Raw genomic sequence first — 23,628 nt, forward strand, 5'->3', positions numbered from 1 at the left:
TTGCGGTTCCTGGGCCCGCTGACGCACCTTCCTCCTCGCTTTCCGGGCCGTCATCCACTCCTCTGAGTCGCCTGTCGCCACCTCCTTCGACTCCGGGTTGTCGGGGGGGGACCGGAGCCTGCAGGGGCGCTTTACTGGCCTCAGGTCTGTCCTGCGGGGCTGGGCCCTCCTGCACGACCTGGCCCTCCTGCACATTAGTGGGGTCCTTGCTGGGTCCTGGTGCCTTCCTCTCCTCCGGGGGGGCTGGCCCCGCATTGCCCCTGCCGGCAACCTGGGCGTAGGTGGTTCCCCGCTGCGGACATGCCCTATAGAGGTGGCCTGCTTCCCCACAAAGGTTGCAGTTTTTTTCTTTTGGGCAATCCTTTGCAAGATGTCCCTCCTCCCTGCAGATGGTGGCTTTGCAGTTGGCCGCCACGTGACCTGACCTACCACAGGCATGGCAGACTTTAGGTTGTCCTGCATAGGTCAGGTAGCCCTTGCTCCCGCCGATCGCGAAGCTGAACGTGTACGACGTTCCCGTCTGCGCCCATCCTCGGTGTCACCTTGACCTGCCTCTTACTGGTCCAGATGCCAAAGGGGTCCATGATGTCACTTAGGTCCCCTTCCACCTTCACGTACCTTCCAAGGAAGGTCAGGACATCAACTGCTGGCATATGCAGGTTGTACATGTGTACAGTCACCATACGGCTCCTCTGCGCTGGCATCACAAACAGCGGGACAGCGGTCAATGCAGAGAGGGGGCCCTCACCTCCTTTCTCCTTGAAAACCTCCAGGAAGCGCTTGCAAAGCTTGGCACTCCTGAAGGTCACATCGTAAAAACCTCCTCCGGGGAAATCCTGCAGGCAGTAAATGTCCGCAGCAGCGAACCCGCAACAGTCCAACAGGACCCTCTTCACGAAGAAGGTGCGGTCCACAGGTGCACCTTCATCCACCTTCTTTACGGCAACACGGATGGTGTTCCGGACCCCCTGACCTGGGGCACGAGCACTTGCCGCAGCCATCGTTACAGGTTGGCTGCTCCCCTGAACCAGCGTTAGGCCGAAGCCAGCATTAAGATCCACTGGTCGCAAGGGTGCACAGCCAACCCAACGTCCTCCTTTCACCTCCAAGACAGCACTCTCCTCCTCTCGGTCCACAAGAGAGTGGGTCTTTATTTTGTTCCGGATGTAAGCTGGTTCACTGAGCTGTAAGGTTTGTTCCCAGATGTTTCGTCACCATTCTAGGTAACATCAACAGTGAGCCTCTGATGAAGCACTGGTGTTATGTCCCGCTTTCTATTTATCTGTTTAGGTTTCCTTGGGTTGGTGATGTCATTTTCTGTTCTTTTTCTCAGAGGATGATAGATGGGCTCCAAATCGATGTGTTTGTTGATGGAGTTCCGGTTGGAATGCCATGCTTCTAGGAATTTTCGTGCATGTCTCTGTTTGGCTTGTCCTAGGATGGATGTGTTGTCCCAAATAAAGTGGTGTCCTTCCTCATCTGTATGTAAGGATACTAGTGATAGTGGGTCATGTCGTTTAGTGGCTAGTTGATGTTCATGTATCCTGGTGGCTAGCTTTCTGCCAGTTTGTCCAATATAGTGTTTGTCACAGTTCTTGCAAGGTATTCTGTAGATGACGTTCGTTTTGCTTGTTGTCTATATAGGGTCTTTTTAAATTCATTAGCTGCCACCCGCGAACAGCTGTACTTCCTGCATGAATGCCTAAGGAAACAGGTCTACATGTCTCAAATACAAACCTCCGCTTAACATCCCACTAGCCAAAAGAATAGCTGAGCAAAATGGCCGCAGAATGCTTAGAGAAATGATCAATGATGCCCACAACAGACTCCGTAAATACAAGCGGGAAATTTCGCGCCAAAACAGCTAATGAATTTAAAAGACCCTATACAGACAACAAGCAAAACGAACGTCATCTACAAAATACCTTGCAAGAACTGTGACAAACACTATATTGGACAAACAGGCAGAAAGCTAGCCACCAGGATACACGAACATCAACTAGCCACAAAATGACATGACCCACTATCACTAGTATCCTTACATACAGATGAAGAAGGACACCACTTTGATTGGGACAACACATCCATCCTAGGACAAGCCAAACAGAGACATGCACGAGAATTCCAAGAAGCATGGCATTCCAACCGGAACTCCATCAACAAACACATCGATTTGGAGCCCATCTACCATCCTCTGAGAAAAAGAACAGGAAGTGACATCACCAACACAGGAAATGACATCACCAACCCAAAGAAACCTAAACAGATAAATAGAAAGCGGGACATAACACCAGCGCTTCATCGGAGGCTCACTGATGATGTTACCTAGAATGGTGACGAAACGTCTGAAAACTAACCTTCCAGCTCAGCGAGCAAACTCACATCCAGAACCTCAACCTGAGCTACAAATCTTCTCAAAACTCGCTAGGACAGGGAAATGTCAGAGAAACTAAACAGTTGCTTTGCATCTTTCTTCAGTATTATGGATCGAGACATAAAATAGAGTAGAAATAAAGTGATCATCCTCAGGATAACAGACTGTTATTAGTAGGATAACACAAGGGTCAGTGCTAGGTCCACATTATATAATCACTGTCTATGATTTTCATGTGGGGAACCACCAGTATTATTTCCAGATTTGCTGACAAAACCAAACAGGGTGGGGAAATCAATTTGGGACTCAAATAGGCTTCAAGAGGACTTGAACTGGTGAAGTGAATAGGCTAGAACATGGCAGAAGGAATATAATGCAAAGTTATTCACGTTGGATGAAAAAGCAGAAAGGCAGACAGTGGAGAGGAGTTGGGAAGTGTGGATGTCCAAAGGGACCTGGGTGTACTTATTGCTGAGTCACTGCAAGTTAGCATGTAGGTGCAGAAAGCGCGTAAAAGGGTAAACATTACAGTGGAAGTCATTGCAAGAGATTTGAGAACGGGGTAAAAAATGTTTTATTGCAGTTGCATTGAGCCCTGGTGAGACCTCAACTGCAAATTTTGCACAGTCTCTTTATCCAAGTAACAATATACTTGTCATAGAGTCCACATGGGTTCACCGGTTTAATCCCTGGGATCGTCTATGAGGAGAGGAAACACTGTTTAAACACCCTAGAGTTGTGAGGAATGAAACTTACAAAGCTCCTACAGGATGAGACTGGATGGATGCATCTTCAATGTGAGCCTTAAACCTTAATTCATCATTAAGGGGCAGGCCATTTAAGATAAAGAAGAATTTCTTCACTCAGAGGGCGGTGAATCTTTGGAATTCTGTGTACCTGAGGGCTGCACAGACATAGTCAGGTTCAAGACAAATCAATCATAGGATTCTGGGGACTAATGACACAAAGGTATATGGAGATAACATGGGAAAAGTGCATTGAGGTAGATGTTCTAGAATGGCTCAATGGGCTGAATAGCCTAATCCCGTTCCTAATCTCTCTTTCGAAACATCCATCTTTTACAGCTTTTTATATCTTTTACAGAGGAGGACTAAGATCTCATTGAAATGGCTCATCAAAATGACAGACCCTCTAACAGTGTGGCACTCCCTCAGAACTGCACTAACACTATCATCTAGAATCTGGATTCAAGCATCTGGAATACAGAACATTCTGACTCTGAGGTAAATAGCTGGCCCAGTGTGCCACCAGTACAGGAAAACTAAACCTCAGACTCCATTCTTTATCATTAAACTCCATACTTTACATACAGTCCTGTGTTTCTCTTTTGGTGCTACCCCATTCCTAACTGCCTTTCCTCAGGCCATTTCAGAGACCAGCTAAGTAAGATCCAACAGCAATGTTGAGAGTCCTGGAGTCACATGTAGGCCAGGCCAGGCAAGGATGGCAGTTTTCCTGCCTCAAAGAACATTAGTGAACCAGATTGGATTCTAACAACAATGGGTGATAGTTTTATGACACCATTATTGAGATTAGTTTCTGACTCCCAGATTTATTCATTGAATTTATATTTCCCTACAGTTGCAAAGGTGGAATTTGATCTTCTACCCTCAATGCATTTGCCTCTAGGCTACTCATGACATTATCAAAATCTATCACCAAGTCCCCCAATCCTCCATCCAAATTTAGACGCTAACATGCACCAACAGTAGCTCCAGATGAATGCACTGCAGTTTCTTCATGCCTGTCACTTTTTTTTCAAAGCAGATCAGTTCTGAGGAAGGAACAGTCACTCACGGTCACTGCTGAAGTCATCGACGAGAATGATTTCCTGGATGAGTTTCGGGGGACTGCGGTTCAGAATGCTGAAAGAAGCAGGAGAGACAAGAGGATTAGAGGCTGCAGCTCATTATAGACCAGCAACAGAGATAGAAAGCCCCAAGACAGTCCCCCACCTCCCTCAAATCCAAACACTAATCAGCAAAACGTTGATTCTGTTGTTAAGGACATCATAGCTTAGCACTTAGAAAATCCTAATATGATTAGACAGAGTCAACATGGGTTATAAAGTGGAATTCTGAGGAAGAGTCAGACTGGACTCAAAATGTTTCTCTTTCCGCAGATGCTGCTAGGCCTGCTGAGTGGCAATGGTGACTCAGTCATTAGCACTAATGCCTCACAGTGCCAGGGACCCAGGGTTTGATTCCACCTTCAGGCAACTTTCTGTATGGATTTTACATGTTCCCACTGTGTCTGCATGGGTCTCCTCCAGGTGCACCAGTTTCCAAAGATAGGAAGGCTAGGCGGATTGACCATGTTAAATTGCCCATAGTGTCCAGGGACGTGTCAGGGGATTAGCCATGAGAAATGCAGGGTTAGAGATTTGCATAGGGGAGCGGGTCTGGGTGGGATGCTCTTCAGAAGGTCGGTGTGGACTCGATGGGCTGAATGGCCTGCCTTCATACTGTAGGGATTCTATATTTCTCGGAGTTTCTGTAGCGCTTTCTGCTCGTATTTCAGATCGCCAGCATCCAAAGTATTTTGCTGTTATTTATGAAAAGCAGTGCCTGTTTGACAAATCTGTAAAGGGGATTGGTTGTTGAGATTGTTTACATTCAGGATTAATAAGGGGCAGTCAGTTTCATGGGATTTCCAAACGCCTTCGAAGAAATACCCTACAAACATGAGGACTCGGGAATGGGGAGAGAAGCCAGGGAGGCAGTTCCCACCGTCTCTCTCACGGGGGGGCGCGCGCACACACACACACACACACACACACACACACACACACACACACACTCTTCATGCCTGCCTCCAACTGTAACCTCCCGAGGTATTGCTACTTCATCATTGGCAGGTCTCCTGTACCCACCGCGCTGGTTCTGCACCATTGCCCGCTTGCCTCTGTGTCAGTTCAGCTACCTGGTTGATCCTGCCAGTAGCATATGCTTGTCTCAAAGATTAAGCCATGCATGTCTAAGTATACACGGCTGGTACAGTGAAACTGAAAAATACTTGCACAGGTCGAAGACTCCATCATGGGGAAGGCAGTAGGAATAAATGGGTCACTTTCGTGTTGACAGGTAGTAGTCACTGCATTGCTGAAAGACTTCAGCTACTTACAATCCATTCAACAACTTAAATGAGGAGGTGAAGTCAAATGCATCAACATTAAAGATGTAATGTTAGGTGAGAAAGTGGGTCAGAACACAAACAGACCTCAACAGCATTTCGACATGGTGAAGATATTCACTCCCCAGAGCATTGTGGGTCTAGGTACAGCATGTGGGCTGCAGTTGCTCAAGGAGGCAGCTCAGCAGCACCTTCTCAAGGGGCAACTAGGGGCAGGCAATAAATATCTGCAACGTCCACATCTCTTGAAAGTATGAGAGAAAGGCCTACGACTAACATGGCATTTTCTGCAAAAAAATACTGGGGCAACCAGCTACACCCACATCCCAAGAGGGAATTTTAAAAAAAGTGTGGATGAGAAAGTAAGTGAAGTAAAATGTAGGGAAACATGAAGTTGTCCACTTCAGAGGGGAAATAGAGGGGAAATGGTTATTTTTCAGCAGCAAGAGATTGTGAAGAGCTGGCATTAAGAGGGTGGTGGTTCTCTTACTTGAACCACAGGAAATCAACATTCAAGTACATCAGGTAATTTGGAAAGCTAGTCTGTTTGATACGGATTGGATTATAAGAGTGCAGAATTCTTGCTGCAGCTGTGTAAGAGATATTGCTAAGGTCAGAACTGGTGAACGGTATCTAAACCGTCCAACAGCCTCTTTACGTTCTCCAGGTGGGTGAGGAGTATGATCCCCAGTGGGTGAGGGATAGGGAAAGGAGATGAATGAGGGGGTAGGGTGCCAGGTAGGGTTGAGGGGTGGGGAGTCAGGTAGGGGTGAGGGGTGTGAAGCCAGGTGGGGTGAGGGTAATAGATGTCAGGCAGGTGGGTGAGGCCGGTCAGGCGAAGGGTCACATTCGGGGAAGGTGCAGTCAGGTATGTGGGGAAAGGGGAAACAGTACGAACGTTCGGGAGGGGAGTGAGGCTCAGGAGCTGGGCAGGATGGATCAGTCGGCATTAGGGGAAGGACAGATCGGTCAGAAGTGAGGTGTCTGGTATTGGAGCGGGGTGGGGGGGGGGGGTGGGCTTGATCCTCCAAGGCCTCTCCCCGGCCCGAACTAAGTTGGGGACAATTCTAGTGTGATTCAAATGGCTACTGGAAGTTTCAAACATCCTGGGGGGATTCTCTGCAGTCGGAGTGGCAGAGCAGCCAAGGCGACCAAGCATACAGCAGTTAATGAGGTAACCTTAGAGAGAAAGGCCTTTCCCCAGTGCCCAGGCCCAGGAAATGAAAAACACAAGGACAATTCTGCAGAAGAACCAATCAGCCATTTCAGACTGAGATGAAGCTCAGAAGAGCCAAGAGGAGACATGAGAAGTTATTGGCGGATAGGATCAGGGTAAACCCCATGGCTTTCTATAGGTATTTAAGGAATAAAAGAATGACGAAAGTAAGATTAGGCCCAATCAAGGATAGTAGTGGTAAGTTGCGTGTGGAGTCAGATGAAATGGGGAAGCGCTAAATGAATATTTTTCAACAGTATTCACTCTAGAAAACGACAATGTTGTCGAGGAGAATACTGAGATACAGGCTACTAGACTAGGTGGGATTGAGGTTCACAAGGAAGAGGTATTAGAAATCCTACAGAGGGTGAAGATAGATAAGTCCCCTGGGCCAGATGGGATTTATCCTCGGATCCTCTGAGAAGCCAGGGAGGAGATTGCCGAGCCTTTGACATTGATCTTTAACTCATCATTATCTACAGGAATACGGCCAGATGACTGGAGGATAGCAAATGTGGTTCCCCTGTTCAAGAAGGGGAGTAGAGACAACCCTGGTAATTATAGACCAGTGAGCCTTACCTCAGTTGTTGATAAAGTGTTGGAAAAGGTTATAAGGGATAGGATTTATAATCATCTAGAAAAGAATAAATTGATTAGGGACAGTCAGCACAGTTTTGTGAAAGGAAGGTCGTGCCTCACAAACCTTATTGAGTTCTTTGAGAAGGTGACCAAACAGGTAGATGAGAGTAAACCGGTTGATGTGGTGTATATGGATTTCAGCAAGGCATTCGATAAGGTTCCCCACAGTAGGCTATTGTACAAAATGAGGAGGAATGGAATTGTGGGAGATATAGCAGTTTGGATCGGAAATTGGCTTGCTGAAAGAAGACAGAGGGCGGTAGTTGATGGGAAATGTTCATCCTGGAGACCAGTTACTAGTGGTGTACCAAAAGGATCGGTGTTGGGTTCACTGCTGTTGGTCATTTTTAGAAATGACCTGGATGAGGGCATAGAAGGATGGGTTAGTAAATTTGCAGACGACACTAAGGTCGGTGGAGTTGTGGACAGTGACAAAGGATGCTGTAGGTTGCAGAGAGACATAGATAAGCTGCAGAGCTGGGCTGAGAGGTGGCAAGAGTTTAATGCAGACAAGTGTGAGGTGATGCACTTTGGTAGGAGTAACCGGAAGGCAAAGTACTGGGCTAATGGTAAGATTCTTGGTAGTGTAGATGAGCAGAGAGATCTCAGTGTCCATGTACACAGATCCTTGAAAGTTGCCACCCAGGTTGAAAGGGCTGTTAAGAAGGCATACAGTGTTTTAGCTTTTATTAATAGAGGGATCGAGTTCCAGAGCCAAGAGGTTATGGTGAAGCTGTACAAAACTCTGGTGCGGCCGCACTTGGAGTATTGCATACAGTTCTGGTCACCGCATTATAAGAAGGATGTGGAAGCTTTGGAAAGGGTGCAGAGGAGATTTACTAGGATGTTGCCTGGTATGGAGGGAAGGTCTTACGAGGAAAGGCTGAGGGACTTGAGGTTGTTTTCATTAGAGAGAAGGTTGAGAGGTGACTTAATAGAAACATATAAAATAATCAGAGGGTTAGATAGGGTGGATAGGGAGAGCCTTTCTCCTAGGATGGTGACGGTGAGCACAAGGGGGCATAGCTTTAAATTGAGGGGTGAAAGATATAGGACAGATGTCTGTTTGTCCACTGCTGTTTGTCAATTTTATAAATGACCTGGATGAGGGCATAGAAGGATGGGTTAGTAAATTTGCAGACAACACTAAGGTTGGTGGAGTTGTGGATAGTGACGAAGGATGCTGTAGGTTGCAGAGAGACATAGATAAGCTGCAGAGCTGGGCTGAGAGTAGTTAGTAGTAAGGGAATGGAACGCTTTGCCTGCAACGGTAGTAGATTCACCAACTTTAGGTACATTTAAGTCGTCATTGGACAAGCATATGGACGTACATGGAATAGTGTAGGTTAGACGGGCTTGAGATCGGTATGACAGGTCGGCACAACATCGAGGGCCGAAGGGCCTGTACTGTGCTGTAATGTTCTCTGTTCTATGAAGATGAATCTTTTCCTATGAGGATTCCTCACCAGAAAAACAGTTTTGATTGGCCAGCTGAGAGTCTGTTGGGAAGGGACTGGCTTTGGGGTACTTGGGGTCAGTGCAGTCAGTCAGACTTGAAGCTCAGCCACAAACTCCTCTTCGGAAGGTGAAGCCATTGCAGGAGCAGATCAAACTTATCTAGCTCCTATGGTCCAGTTCTCAATGGCCCAGCCACTGGCCCTCAGGGTTTGTACAGTTACTAACTATTTGCTATCTCAGCAGGCCTGCAGGCACTGTGCAAATACCCGCCCCCGCAAATCTCCTCCTTCTGCATCTTCCCTCTGCTAAGACCAGACTCCAGCTTGATTTTCTTAAACAAATGTACTCCCTCACCACTGTCACCATTTGACTGAACCGCCCCTTATAACCGCTCCAAAATCCTTCCAAAGGTATTTGATCCAGAACCGTGTCCACCCAGGACCTAACCAGTGTTTCCATGAATCAGAGGAGAGGCGATGAGGACAGGGCTTGGTCAAAGAGGGAGGCTTTCAGACGGATATTAATGAGAGAGAAAATGAACACGGTCCAGGGAGGTGCTGAAGGACCTCACACTGCTCTGTATTCAGAAGTTTTGACCCGATATGTTTGGAGCAGAAAGAATTATCGCTCATCACCAAGGTCGGAAGATGTACCAGAAAGAATAAGACAATTCAGGGGCCAAGAATATTAATCACTGAGTCGAAACAGAGAGGGAAGATCAGCTGAGAAGGTTTGTAGACACTGGGTTAGCAGGAACACCAGGAGAAAGACAGACAGAGTGGAGTGAAGAAGAATTCAGATTGGAAAATGTGAACATAATCGAGACAAGCTAAACAGCAGCAGGAGACAGATATGGAAGAACATTGCCTCTCTATGTAACGTTCTCATTATCGGAGGGTTGCTAATTGGTGGCAAGGACGTAAGCCCAAGAAGTATACAGAGATCAAACACACTGCACCATTCTCTAGAACTATCTCAGTTAGTGTAGAGATCAAACACACACCAAACCATTCTTGCCATTCAAACAAAGCTGAGCTAATCAACTGCGAGTGGAAAGTTCTTGAAAACTTCTTTGCTCGATTAACTTTTTCAATCTAATATGGCTATGTTAACTATAGCCATCCTGTCCCTTGGGAGCACCTTGTTGAATGAACCCAGCATTTCTCATGTGATTGAAAATTCCCAAGAGTAAAAGTACAGCACAGGAACAGGCCAATTGATCCAATCCTCAGCATTTATATCTGCAAAAAGTTCATTCTTCATTTCAAACCAACCAACAACTTCCTAATTGTTTCCCCTTGCTGCGTTTATCTCACTTCCTCATTAAGGCCACAATCACTCAACATGACTGCAAGTTCTAAATTCTCACCACACTGTGTTTCAAACAACTTCTGATGTTTTCCAATTGGATTTAGTCACGACCATCTTATATTTATGCCCCCTACGTTTTGGGCATTTGTAAACATCTTCTGTGCATCTATCTACTGAAATCTATCTTAATTTTTACATCATTCCTCCGTGGTGAAAAGCCTATTCACTCTTCACAGCTGATGGCTGGCAGTCTTCCTACCAGTTTTAAGATTCATCTCTAGTGTTTCCACGTCCCCTTTTCTGTATTATGCAGACCAGAAATGCACAGTGCACTCCCACTGCGACCTAACCAAGGCTCTGTATGAGTTGAACAGAATGGAAAATGTGATGAGTTCCAGAATTGCAGTCTGTCTGCAAAGACTGCCGACTTGGGGCAAAAGTACACATTCTCAGAGCAATTTCTGGGGCGCAGAATCACTACAAGGTGTGAGCAGGCCATTTGGACCATCAAGTCTACACCTACCATCCGAACAGCATCCCTCCTAGACCCATCCCCATACCCTGTCTCAGGAACCGTGCATTTCCCATGGCTAATCCACTTGCCTAAACATCCCTGTGGCCAATTGAGCGTGGGCAATCCACCTAACCTGCACATCTCCAGACAGTGGGAGGAAGCCCACACAGACACAGGGAGAATGTACAAAGTCCAGACAGAAAGTCGCTTAAGGGAGGAATTGATCCCGGGTCCCTGACGCTGAGAGGCAGCAGTGCTAACCACTGAGCCACCTAGAGAAAAGTCATAGCATCAAACTTCAGTGCCTTTAAAGTAAAATGCCTCAATACTTGAGAAGATGTGAACTGCCAATTACACTGACTTGACACGCATTATTCTCCTGGTATTAAAGATGCTGGAAAAAAGAAAATGAACTTCAGTAGCACACCTTTAAACCACTATGTTGTTTAGAGTCTGATGAGGTCATGGTTAAATTGTTGAACAAGGAATGACATATGTCTATTCAAATCTGAATTCTGGTTCAAAAGATTAAGTTCCAAAGGTGAGTCATATTGAATTCCAAGAGTTTCTCCAGCACCTTCTGGTGTCCATTAAGAAATATATATCAGATTCATTATATATAGTGCCCCTTGTGCAGTATCCCATGGCTAATCCACTTGCCTAAACATCCCTGTGGCCAATTGAGCGTGGGCAGTCCACCTAACCCGCACATCTTCAGACAGTGGGAGGAAGCCCACACAGGGAGAATGTACAAAGTCCGGACAGAAAGTCGCCTAAGGGAGGGATCGATCCCGGGTCCCTGACGCCGAGAGGCAGCAGTGCTAACCACTGAGCCACCCAGAGAAAAGTCTGGCAGAATCCTATACAAGAGAATGCTCTTCCTTATTATAGTACTGATGTAGATCATTCAGTTCAATTTATGGAGTGTGATATTTAATACATTAAGCGTTAACATCTTAACACAGTTGAGGGAATGATGATGGACCTCCATCGTTTCTGATTGTAGTGCTATCACTTTGAAGGACGAGTACTGAACATTGACATTGACAGTGACAAGATGGCAAGATTAGGGAACCATGGATGACAGGTGAAATTGTGAGACTAGCCAAGAGGAAAAAGGAAGCATACATAAAAGTCTAGGCGACTGAAGACAGACGAAGCTTTGGAAGAATATCGGGAATGTAGGGCGAATCTGAAATGAGGAATTAAGAGGGCTAAAAGGGGATATGAGATATCTTTAGCAAACATGGTTAAGGAAAATCCCAAAGCCTTTTATTCATATATAAAGAGCAAGAGGGTACCTAGAGAAAGGATTGGCCCACTTCAAGACAAAGAAGGAAAGTTATGCATTGTGTCAGAGAAAATGGGCGACATTCTTAATGAATACTTTGTATCAGTATTCACCAAGGAGAGGGACATGACGGATGTTGAGGTTAGGGATAGATGTTTCATTACTCTAGGTCAAGTCGGCATAAGGAAGGAGGAAGTGTTGGGTATCCTAAAAGGCATTAAGATGGACAAGATCCCAGGTCCGGATGGGATCTATCCCAGGTTATTGAGGGAAGCGAGAGAGGAAAGAGCTGGGGCCTTAACAGATATATTTGCAGCATCCTTAAACACAGGTGAGGTCCTGGAGGACTGGCGAATTGCAAATATTGTCCCCTTGTTTAAGAAGGGTAGCAGGGATAATCCAGGTAATTATCGAACAGTGAGCCTGATGTCAGTGGTAGGGAACTTGCTGGAGAAGATACTGAGGGATAGGATCTATTCCCTTTTTTTAAAAAACTGACATTTATAGCCTCTCAATTCAATCTTGTGAAGATCTTTGTAAGTTCTCCTTCCATTGGTCACATGGTACATCCATGCTCATTAGCATAGGCTGCCCAAAAGCCAATTGGATGGCAAATAGATTCTTCATTCTCCAATGGATAGGTCTTGGCCATCAGTCAAATAGCCTTTCTCCCCAGTTGATGGCATTTTCTAACTAATGAACATTTTTGTTCATTCATTAGAAAATATCAAAGAGAAAAAGAAAAGCACCCTTTGTTAATGCCCATAACCTTTTAAAATTCATTTGCTGACAAACACAACATTTATTGCCTGTCTCTAATTGCCCCCAAGAAGGTGATGATGAGTTGCTATTTGGGATTACTGCAGACCTTGGGCTGTAGTGGCACCCATAATACCCTTAGGAAGGCAACTCAGGAGTCTGACCCAATAACAGTGAAGGAATGGTGATATATATTGAGTGGCTCAGAGGGGAAATATACTTGGTCGTGCTCCCAAGTGTCTGCTGCTCTTGTTCTTCTAAAATGGTAGAAGTTACAGATTTGGGACTGATTTAGGACATTAACTTAAAGGCACGAATGTGGACCCTTAAATGGATCATCAGTGCCCTTTGATCAGGTTGGAAAATAACCAGTCAGGGATCACACTTCCACTCCCAGTGCCTCATGCTGGAGAATGAGTGGAGGCAGTTGATGAGTGGTGGATTTCTGGTGTTAAGCACACAACAGTCAGTAGCTCGTTGCCCAGGCTTGCAAGTGAAGAACGGTTACTTGGGTTTGATGCTGGGTTTGCACAATGTGCCTGTGCTTTCAGTGGAATTAAGTCAGAAGTCACGTGACACCCTGTTATAGTCCAACAGTTTTATTTGGAATCACACAACTTTCAGAGCACAGCCCCTTCATCAGGGGCTTGTGTGATTCCAAATGAACCTGTTGGACTATAACCTGGTGTCACATGGCTTCTGTCTTTGTCCACCTGAATCCAACACCGGCAGATCCACATCAGTGGAATTAAGGAGAAAGATGAAAGATTACTTTTAAAACAGTCTAAATCTGGTGACTCTGCAGAGTGCAAAGTTTGCTCCTAATTGATAACAAACTCAGCAATTGTGACCAGGTAACCCCTGCGAATCTTTACCTTAATGAGATGTGGACATTACTGGCAAAATAAAAAGGATTATGTAAAGCACTGGTGACCTTTAGGGAAGGCACTGCCACCCTCACCCAGTCTGACCTACATGTGACTCCAAACCCACAGCCATGTGGTTGACTCTTAATCGCCTTCTGCAATGGGCAAGCAAACCTCTCAGTTCAAGGGCAATTATGAACAGACAATAAATGTCAGCCTTTCCAGTGTTGACCACACCCCCTGAAAGAATACTTCCACAGACCTAAAGAAGGATCTGTAAGCAAGAGGGGAATGTGCGAGAGGGGAGAAAGTATCGAGAGAGATGGGGGAAGGGAAGATCCTAGGGAAAGGATGTGAAAGAGTCTTATTGGGAACATGGCTAAGTTAACAATTCTAAACTTCAGAATTTAACAAAGGAGTGAAAAGATGTAAGATCCTGCATTTATGTACCACATTTCACAACTACAGCAACCACCCTCTCCAAAGAAAAAAGTGACATAGCGCTGATTAAGTTCTTTGTGAGTGGCAGCCCCTTGTAATCGAGGGACTGCAGTAATCAAATTGCACAAATAGCAAGCATCAGCAATGACAGTGACTAGACCATCCATTTGCTGCAATCAAAATTGACCAGAGAGCAGTGACAGCCCCATTATCTCACCAATATATACACATACAAACACGCACATTTCTGAAGAAGGATCTAAGCCCGAAACGTCAGCATTCCTGTTCCTAAGATGCTGCTTGGCCAGCTGTGCTCATCCAGCTCTACACCTTGTTATCTCAGATTTTTCAGCATCTGCAGTTCCTGTTATCTCACGCACACAGACATATGTGCACACACACACACACCATTCATGCAGACACGTATATATGCACACAAACCAATACACGCATACACTCAAACATATGTACACTGACACGCGTGCGCACATACACAGACAAACACATATGTACGTCACACATACATGCATGCTCTAATCTCTTTGAATAGGGTCATGGGATCATTTAGGGAGCAAGTGTGGTTTAAAATCACAACACAGCACCTCCAACGGTGCAGCACTCAACTTCAACCAGAGATGTAAATCTCTGCAGCATGCTAAGAACACCGTAGCTTTCTGACTTGAGGGGCGCTTGTCAGAACTGAGTTTACAAAGGGGCAACCTTACTGTCTTTGTTAAGATGCCAACCTTTAACCTGGAACTGGGGGACAGACAGAGTAACAGGGACAGCTGTGAGAAAGGCTGCCTGAAGAGTGTGGGAAAGATGACCAAAGGATTTCTAGATACAAGCACAGTCTAGGACAGTAAAATAACATTGGAGGTAAGTGATGTGCCATGGTCTAGATTAACTGCAGGCCTGAAGGGCTGAATGGCCTTCTCCTATGAAGCCACAGGCAAAAATCTGGACATCGAGTGAGAGGTGATGGTGTATTGGTACCTTTTCACAGTGCGGAGCAGTGTGGAGCGAGCTTCATTATGGAAGGTGATGATGACACTGGTGACCGGTAAGTCCTGGCTGTACTGAAGAGAGGAGCACCTGAAAAACACAAACAGGGCTGGTTATAACGGAGAGCTCATGAGCTGAAACACAGCAACAGCGGTAAGACCTCAAAGAAGGATCAGTTCTGCCTTTCATTACTTTACTATTACCATCAGCACCCACTTCGATGTCAGCAACACAGAATATTTCACTAATGAGCTTCATCGCAGACCTTTTGTTCTGCTGCTCCCTGTCTTGTCTCCCACTGGCTCCATTATATTTCCTGTTTTCCTCAGATTTTATTAAAGTTCACCCTGATACACGAGGTCTGTTTCTCTCTCCACAGATACTGCCAGACCAGTTGACAATTGCCAGCATCTATGTGTTTTCTATTCAATTTGGAGATGAACGCTGACTTCATTAATGGCGATCATGCCAAATATATATCAGTACAAAATAAAAATGCCCCAAAATACATGTTATCAGTAACAATCTTTACACAGTCAGGTTGTGACTCCACTGTGTCATCCATTGACGCCATTTACATTTCTTGCTGCCTCGGCAAGGCAGCCAACATAATCAACAACCCCTCCCACCTGGTTATACTCTCTTCTAGCCTCTTCCATTGGGCAGAAGATACAAAAGCTTAAGCACATGAACTACAAATTCAAGAACAGCATGTTTCCTGCTGTTATTAGAATTTTGAACGGACCTTTCAAATTTCAAATGGAATTGCTCTTTGTGCACCTTCTCTACAGCCGTGACATTGTATTCCTCACTCTGTTCTATTATCCATGTGCATGTGGTATGGTATGACAAAACCCTTCACTGTACCCAAGTACATGTGACAATAACAAATCAAATACAAATCATTTGGAAATTAACCACAAGGTTTTTTTTACAATATAACATACACTTCACTTACTGGAAAGCTTTCTGTGGCAGAGAATTCCTCAGGCTCACCACTCTCTGGTAAAGGCATTTCTTCTCATCTCAGTCTAAATAGCCTATCCTGTGTCCTTAGACTGTGACCTCCGGTTCTGGATCCCCCTGGTCATTGGAAATATCCATCCCGTGTTTACTATGTCTAGCCTTGTTCAAATTTTGTAAGTTTGTACAAGATTCCCCCTCATTCTTAACTGCAACAGGGAGAATCCAAACTGATCCACTGTCTCTTTGTGCATCTGTCCTGCTGTAAGTCTGATGACACTTACAGATAATTTGTGAATAAAGTATATGTTTATATGTTACAGTGAGGCTCACTGGTAAAGATTACCTGCACTTTTAATATTTAGTAAGGAGAATTCTAACTGTAGTTCAAAGTAGTTTGAAATAAAAACAAAAATAAGCCTGTTTTCTTTAGCACATGGAGTTTATGAGAAACTACTTCATGTATTACAATTATATGCAGTTGTATTGGAGGCAGTTCAGAGGAGGTTCACTCAATTAATTCCAGAGATGAGGAATTTGTCTTATGAAGAGAGGCTGAGCAGCTTAGGTCTGTACTTTCTGGAATTTCGAAGAAGGAGAGATCTAATTGCTATGACATGGGGAGGATGTTTCCTCAGGTGGGGTATAGGTTATAGTTTTAGGAGAAGCAGTCAGAGGAATTCACTTACCCAGAGTGCAGTCCATGCTGGTACATAAATGTAAGGAGAGAAACAGATTTTTAATTAGCAATGGGTTAAAGAGTAATGCAGAATGGATGTTGAGGCCAAAATAAGATCATCAATGATCATACTGAATAGTGGAGCAGGCTCAAACAGAGTCATTGAGTTGTACAGCACAGAAACAGACTCTTCTGTCTAATTCATCAAGATATCCAAAATCAATCTAGTCCCATTTACCAGCATTTGGCCCATATCCCTCTAAACTCTCTTATTCATGTACACTTCCAGATGTCATAATTTAAAACACCATTTCCTCTGGCAGCTCATTCCCTACACGCACTACCTTCTGCATGGAAAAGCAGCTCCTTAGGTCCCTTTTAAATCTTTCCACCCTCACTTTAAACCTATGCCATCTAGTTTTAGACCCCTCCAACCCTGTGAAAAAGACCAATTCCTGCTCCAAGGTCTTATCCTTTTAGCTACTTATCACAAAGCAAAAGATGTGAAAGACTGAACTCAGTCTGATCTATTCCAACATCAATGCAACATTTGCCTTTGCGCTCATTCTTTCTTATGTCTCCAGCTAACATGTCTTTACATATTTCTCTCTCTCTCTCCCCATTTCTTGTTTGTGTCCCTCTTCCTTCCTCCCTCCCAATCACATGATCATTCAGTTTTTGAGTATGGAGACAGAGCGGTGAGATTGATGACACAGAACATGACCCTCTGTCCTCCAGACGAGACTCGGAGCTGTCTCTCTCAAAGACACAATAAGGCCACTGTCAACAAGGTGTTACTTCTCAGCTCAGGAGAACAGAGACCTTTGTAAACAATTGCATGGACTGGAATATCCTGCTTTCAGTTACACAGGGCCAAACTCCAAGGCGATTCCCAGTACAAATTTCTAGACAGGCACCCAGCAAGCAATTCAGGAATCCCACACGGAGTCCCAACGCGGGAGGCCCTGAGTGAACTCAGAATGGAGTGCACCCAACAAAGGCAGCTCCCACCTTGGGTACCCAACACAGCACAGCAGGATCCCACAAACTTGACAGTCTCTTTTGCAAACTGTTGGGGGTTAATAAATATCCTTTCACATGAAAGGGCAGGGAGAGACCTGTCCCCAGCTCTGCACCCCCTTCTAAATTGCAGCCATAAGGTCAGGCTGTTAGGGGGTGGGGGGTCTTCATCCCCAGTTGACACCTCATCTGAAAGCCTGCACCTCTGACACTGCAGCTCTCTCCCACCACCACAATATTGCATCAATGTATTTGAAGGAAGCCAGCAAAAGGTAGGTAGGTTCTGATGGGGAGTCACTTGGAGCTGAATAGCTAGTCTTTCACACTGTGTACTGTCTGTACCTCAGGCACAGTACTGGAGTGTGAGCTGAGTGAGCGAGATGTGAACTGTGGGCCTTTGACTGCGAGCCACTATTCCAGAGTTCAGAAAGGATATTATCGAGCTGGAGAGGGTTCAGAAAAGATTTATCAGGATGTTGCCAGGAATGGAGGGTTTGAGTTATTGGGTGGTGGTGGGATATGCTGGGATAACGAGGTTGAGGGGTGAACTTCTAGAGATTTAGAAAATCATAAAGGGCATACATAAGCTAAATGGCAGGTGGCTTTTCCCTGGAGTGGGGTTTTCAAGACTAAGGAGCATATTTTTAAGGTGAGAGGAGAGAGATTTAAAAAAGACAAGAAGGGCAAGTGTTTCCCCCACATTCACCCCACCCCCACACACACACAGCAGGTGCTTAGTGAGTGGAATGAACTGCCAGAGGAAGTGGTGGATGCGGGTACAGTCACAATATTTAAAAGAGATTTGGAGAAGAATGGTTTTGAATAAGAAATGCTTGGATGGGATATGGGCCAAGCGCAGGCAGGTGGGATTAGTTTAGTTGGAATTATGGGTCAGCATGAACTAGATGAGCCAAAGGGTCTGTTTCTGTGCTGTATGACTCTATAGGTGACAGTTTAGAGGTTTGCTGCATGATTACACAGGGCAGTGATGCTGGGAAAGATTCGCAGGTTAACCAGACCTAACCGTTAATCATAGTGCTCCCGAAATCTGGCGTGGAAGTGCAGTTTTACTGAGTGCTCCAACTCTCATCTGCTGCTCAAGTGTCTAAAAGCTGCTGTGAAACTCCGAGCAGTGGATGCGCTGAACGCTCAAAATGACAAAGGAAGCCATTCCACCCACCACCTCCATACTAGCCTTCTGCAAAAGTGATTCACCGTGTCCTACAGCCCTCTGCCCTTTTCCCACACGACTGCAAACATTTCTTCATCAGATAGTGTGGTTTGTGTGTGAAACAAACTTCCAGAGGAAGTGGCAGATGCAAATACAGTTACAACATTTAAAAGACATTTGGATAAGTTCATGAATAGGAAAGATTTGGCGGGACATGTGCCACGCACAGGCAGGTGGGACTAGTTTAGTTTGGGAATGCGGTCGGAGTGGTTTGATTGCACCAAAGGGTCTGTTTCCGTGTTGTATGGCTCTATAATAATCCAGTTCCACGGTCTGTGATTGAATCAGCTCACCACCCTCTCCCTTACACATCCTTGCCACTCTGTCCAGGCACGTCTGTTTCCTCAAATGCCTTTTCTCAATGACCTTAAACAATCACCCTTTGCTGCTTCACCCTTATGGCAACGGGAACAGTTCATTCCCTCCCCGGTTTCCATCCTGTCCTGATGTTTGAATAGATCGAACTCAAATCAAACCTCCTCTCAAACCTCGCCTCTCCTCCCAGGGGAAAGGGCCCCTGACTTCATCCACATCACTCAAATTCTTCATCCCCTATAACCATGATCCTCAATACTGCCTGCACCTTCCTTCCTAAACCTGTGATGCACAGAGTTGGCCACAAACACCCCCCGCAACCCCCGCTAAGCTGAAGTGATCCTTTCTCTTCCCCTAAGGTCCCTGCTACTTTGCTGTATCGACTGTTTGTTCAAACCTGGAGGTTTGCTCCCTCATCCAGCACAGTAGCCCAATCCAGTTACATTGCTTGTTGTGGGACTTTGTTATCGATTCACCAGAGTGACCTTTCCTTCACTAGAAAGCAGACGGCAACATAAGACGGATGCAGATGGATACAGCATAAGCGAAATTTAACATGTGGTGAGGGTAACTTGCTTGGTACAGCATGGCAGCTTTAGACCAGGCCAGGTGAAGATTTCCCCAGCTCACGTCTGGGTTGGTCGTAGGCTGAACAACAGAGATTGATCCTTCTAACGAACAAGTTGCTCCATCATCCTTCCACTTGATTGTCCATCGGTTCACATTTTCTGGTGTGGCTAAGTCAGCCACTCTAACGGGAACTGCCACTCAAAAACCTCCAGCACACCTCCAAAGGGGTGGTACGGTGGCTCAGTGGTTAGCACTGCAGCCTCACAGCACCAGGGACCCGGGTTCAATGCCAGCCTCGGGCAACTGTCTCTGCGGAGTTTGCACATTCTCCCCGTGTCAGCGTGGGTTTCCTCCGGGTGCTCCGGTTTCCTCCCACAGTCCAAAGATGTGCAGGCTAGGTGGAATAGCCATGTTAAATTGCCCGTAGTGTTCAGGAGTGTGTGGGTTATAGGGGGATGGGTCTGGGTGGGATGCTCCAACTTGTGTGGACTTGTTGGGCCGAAGGGCCTGTTTCCACACTGTACGGAATCTAATGCATTATTGCTGTACCACGTGGAACCGAACCATCAAATGCAGCACAGCCAGAGGCCTGCTCAGCCTGTTGAACTTGCACTGACTCACTGAAACAGTTACACACCCGCCACTAGCCCCAAAGGCTCACAAATGATTCCTCAGCCCAGTTTCTGTGGCTGTTCAAACTGCTTCCAGGAGGAACATACCAGATCACCCACTGAAAAGTCAAAATGAACTGTCTCCATTTCATCCCCACATACTGTGTGGCTTCTGGCGATCCTTTTTTTAAAAATATCCATTCACAGGATTTGGAGTTCACTGATTATTTATGACCCGTTCTTCATGACAACAGGGTCAACCACTCATTGTTGTGGGTCTGGAGTCACATGTAGGCCAGACTGGGTAAGGATTTCCTTACCAACAGGACACTGGTGAACCAGATGGGCTTTTCCGATAAATTGATTCAAGGTCATTTTTAGACTCTTCATTCTAGACATTTACTGAATTCAAGCTCCACCATCTGCCATTTTACTGTGGTTTCTGGATTAATATTCTGGTGCTGATACTACTAGTCCATTCCCTCCCAACTTTCCTGTCAGTGAGAATTGTTTTAGATTCATGAAACCCCTCATCCCTATTGACTTGTGCAGCCTAGTGTTTCAATGATAGCACTGCTGCCTCACAAAACCAGGGACCTGTGCTCAATTCCACCCTCGGGTGACTGTCTATGCGGAATTTGCATGTTCACCCCGTGTCTGTGGGGTTTCCCCCAGGTGCTCCGATTTCCTTACAGTCCAAAGATGGGCAGGTTAGGTGGATTGGCTATGATAAATGCGGGGTTATGTGGATAGGATTGGATGGATGCTCCTCGGAGGCTAGGTGCAGACTCGATGGGCCAAATCAGATTTCATGATTCTAAATCTTGATTCAATCTCTTGTCCACTCAGGAGATTACTATCCCAATTTCTGCAACCATATTGATTCACTGGAGTTACTCAGTTTGAGGTCATGATGAACAATGGATGGGTGGTGAAGACAGAACTAAATCCTTCAGAAAGTGCAAATATTTAGGGAAGATTTGTTTGGGATTGTGGGGGACGAGAAGGTTTGAGTTTGCAATGAGAAGTAAGCTACTCAGTACCATAACAACCACTGACCTGACAACATCACCATGGCAACTGCCAGGCGAGAGTTGCTAGGCAATAGAAACAGGATGAGTCCTACGCAGAGAGAAGAGATTGGGATTTCAAAACTGCCAGAAAAGGATAATTTAACTCTGTTGGTTCTGGTCTCGTTTGTCTCGAGAGTTTAGGACAAATATTGGATTTGAGGGAGTAGGGTTACAGAAAATGAGGATATTGTTTTACTCAGCAATGGGTTCACTGTCTCAAGAGCAATTGGGGACAGGCAAGAAATGCGGGACCAGCCAGCAATGCCCATATCTCATCATCGAATTTTTTAAAAAACCCGACTCTACCCTTTTTCCAGAAGGGTCACAAAATTCTTCACACCAAGCAGCCCGGGACACTGGGCAACAGTTCTGCATCTCCTTTCAAGGACACCATATTCTACACTGGAGTGTCAGAAAGTGCCCATTACTTTAGGTACTGAAAACCTCCGGCCCCTACTTTTATTCTGTTTAGTATGATTAATGCGTGAAACCATTTCCTTTAATGAGACATTAACAATATGTGGATCATAATGGGCAGAATCTCCTACACTCCTCCAAAGCATGTATGGTAATGGGAGGGGGCATTTATTACTACTTCTCCACAGCACTCAAAATACTACATCCTTCCTTGAGACTTCTCAAAGTCCATAAGACGTGGAGCAGAAGTAGGCCATTCAGCCCATGCAGTCTGCTCTGCTACTCAATAAGATCGTGGCTGATCTAATAACCCTCGAATCCACTTTCCTACCTTTTCATCACAAACCTAATGAAAAATGTGTCTCTCTCAGCCTTGAATTTACGTAATGGCCCAGCCTCAACTGTCTTGACAGACTTCCAAGGATTCACTATTCTCTGATAGAAGGAATTCCTCCTCATATCTGTCTTAAATGTGTGAACCTTTATTGTGAGAAGTTGCCCTCTGCTCTTAAACTCTCCCACACAGGTAAACAACCTTTTCACGCTTCTCCTGCCTAGCCCTCTGAGATACTCGTGTGTTTCAATAAGGTCACCTCTCATTCTTCTAAACTCCAACGAGTACAGGCCCAACGTTTTCGACTTCTCTTCATAAGGCAGTCCCTCCATACCCAGGATCAGCTGAGTAACCTTCTCTGGACTGAAATAAAGGCCAACATTCCATTTGCCTTCCCTATTAGCTTCTGAACTTGAGTGCTGGGTTTTTTTGCAATCTGTTCACAAGGATTCCTAAATACCTATATTCTTTGTGACTTCTTTCTCCATTTAAATAATACGCGGTTCCTCTATTCTTCCTGCCAAAGGGGAAGGGTCTAGGCCCGAAACGTCAGCTTTTGTGCTCCTGAGATGCTGCTTGGCCTGCTGTGTTCATCCAGCCTCACATTTTATTATCTTGGATTCTCCAGCATCTGCAGTTCCCATTATCTCTTATCTATGGTTGTATTCCATCTGCCCAAGTTTTGTCCTATTCACTTAACCAGCCTATACATACCCCCTTGCAGATTCTGTATCATTCTCACCACTTGCCCTTCCCACTTCTCTTGCCGTTCTTTGCCGTCCTTAACTTCCCCCTCTCCCATGACCCCACCCTTGCAGTTCCTCTTTCTGTACTTTGTGGCCTGATTCTCCCCTGCCAGCACTTCCAGCCTTAGTCGCAGCCCTCCCAGACCAACCTCGGTGCCCCCTCTCCCCACCTACAAAGCATCCTCCCGCTCACTGCTGTCCCAACTGCAGGCTGTCTCTCTCCTGCACTTGTGGGTGAATGTGTGTCCGCGCGCGTCTGTGCCTCTGCGTGACAGCGCGTCTTAGGGACTGCTCCCTCTGGTTAAACATGTTCCCGAGGTTTCACTCCATGGCCTACAGGAGGCCCAAAGGCTCCCCCACAGATACCCTGATAACTGCAGATGTGTGCACACTCTGCTGTTCCTGTATGGTCCCCGAAACACAGCGTTCCAATGGCGCTGACTTTCAGGCAGTATCAGCTGGTCCCCAGATACCAGGCCCAGTGAACACACAGACGTTCCTGAAGCCCTTGTGCTTGAGCCATATTTAAAAACTCAACGTCCTTTGGATGTCCCAAAAGCCCCGCAGTTACAGCCAGAAAATCTCTCAGCTCAACCCCTGCTGGGTACAAACAGCTGCTTTCGGGGGAAGGGGGTGCTCTTG

General features: G+C 45.7%; 1 protein-coding gene across 2 annotated transcripts in view; it reads right to left on the reverse strand.

The window, feature by feature from the left end:
* Positions 1-23,628, reverse strand: part of galnt16 (UDP-N-acetyl-alpha-D-galactosamine:polypeptide N-acetylgalactosaminyltransferase 16) — a 100,706-nt gene that overhangs the window by 54,298 nt on the left and 22,780 nt on the right. For both annotated transcript variants that reach the window (XM_048537111.2, XM_048537110.2), the window contains exons 3-4: positions 15,019-15,117; positions 4,193-4,260 (exon numbers count right to left, since the gene is read on the reverse strand). In XM_048537111.2, the coding sequence (XP_048393068.1) occupies positions 4,193-4,260; positions 15,019-15,117 (167 nt within the window). The remainder of the gene's footprint in view (positions 1-4,192; positions 4,261-15,018; positions 15,118-23,628) is intronic.

This window comes from Stegostoma tigrinum, chromosome 10 (genome assembly GCF_030684315.1).
Source record: "Stegostoma tigrinum isolate sSteTig4 chromosome 10, sSteTig4.hap1, whole genome shotgun sequence".
Lineage (NCBI taxonomy): Eukaryota > Metazoa > Chordata > Chondrichthyes > Orectolobiformes > Stegostomatidae > Stegostoma > Stegostoma tigrinum.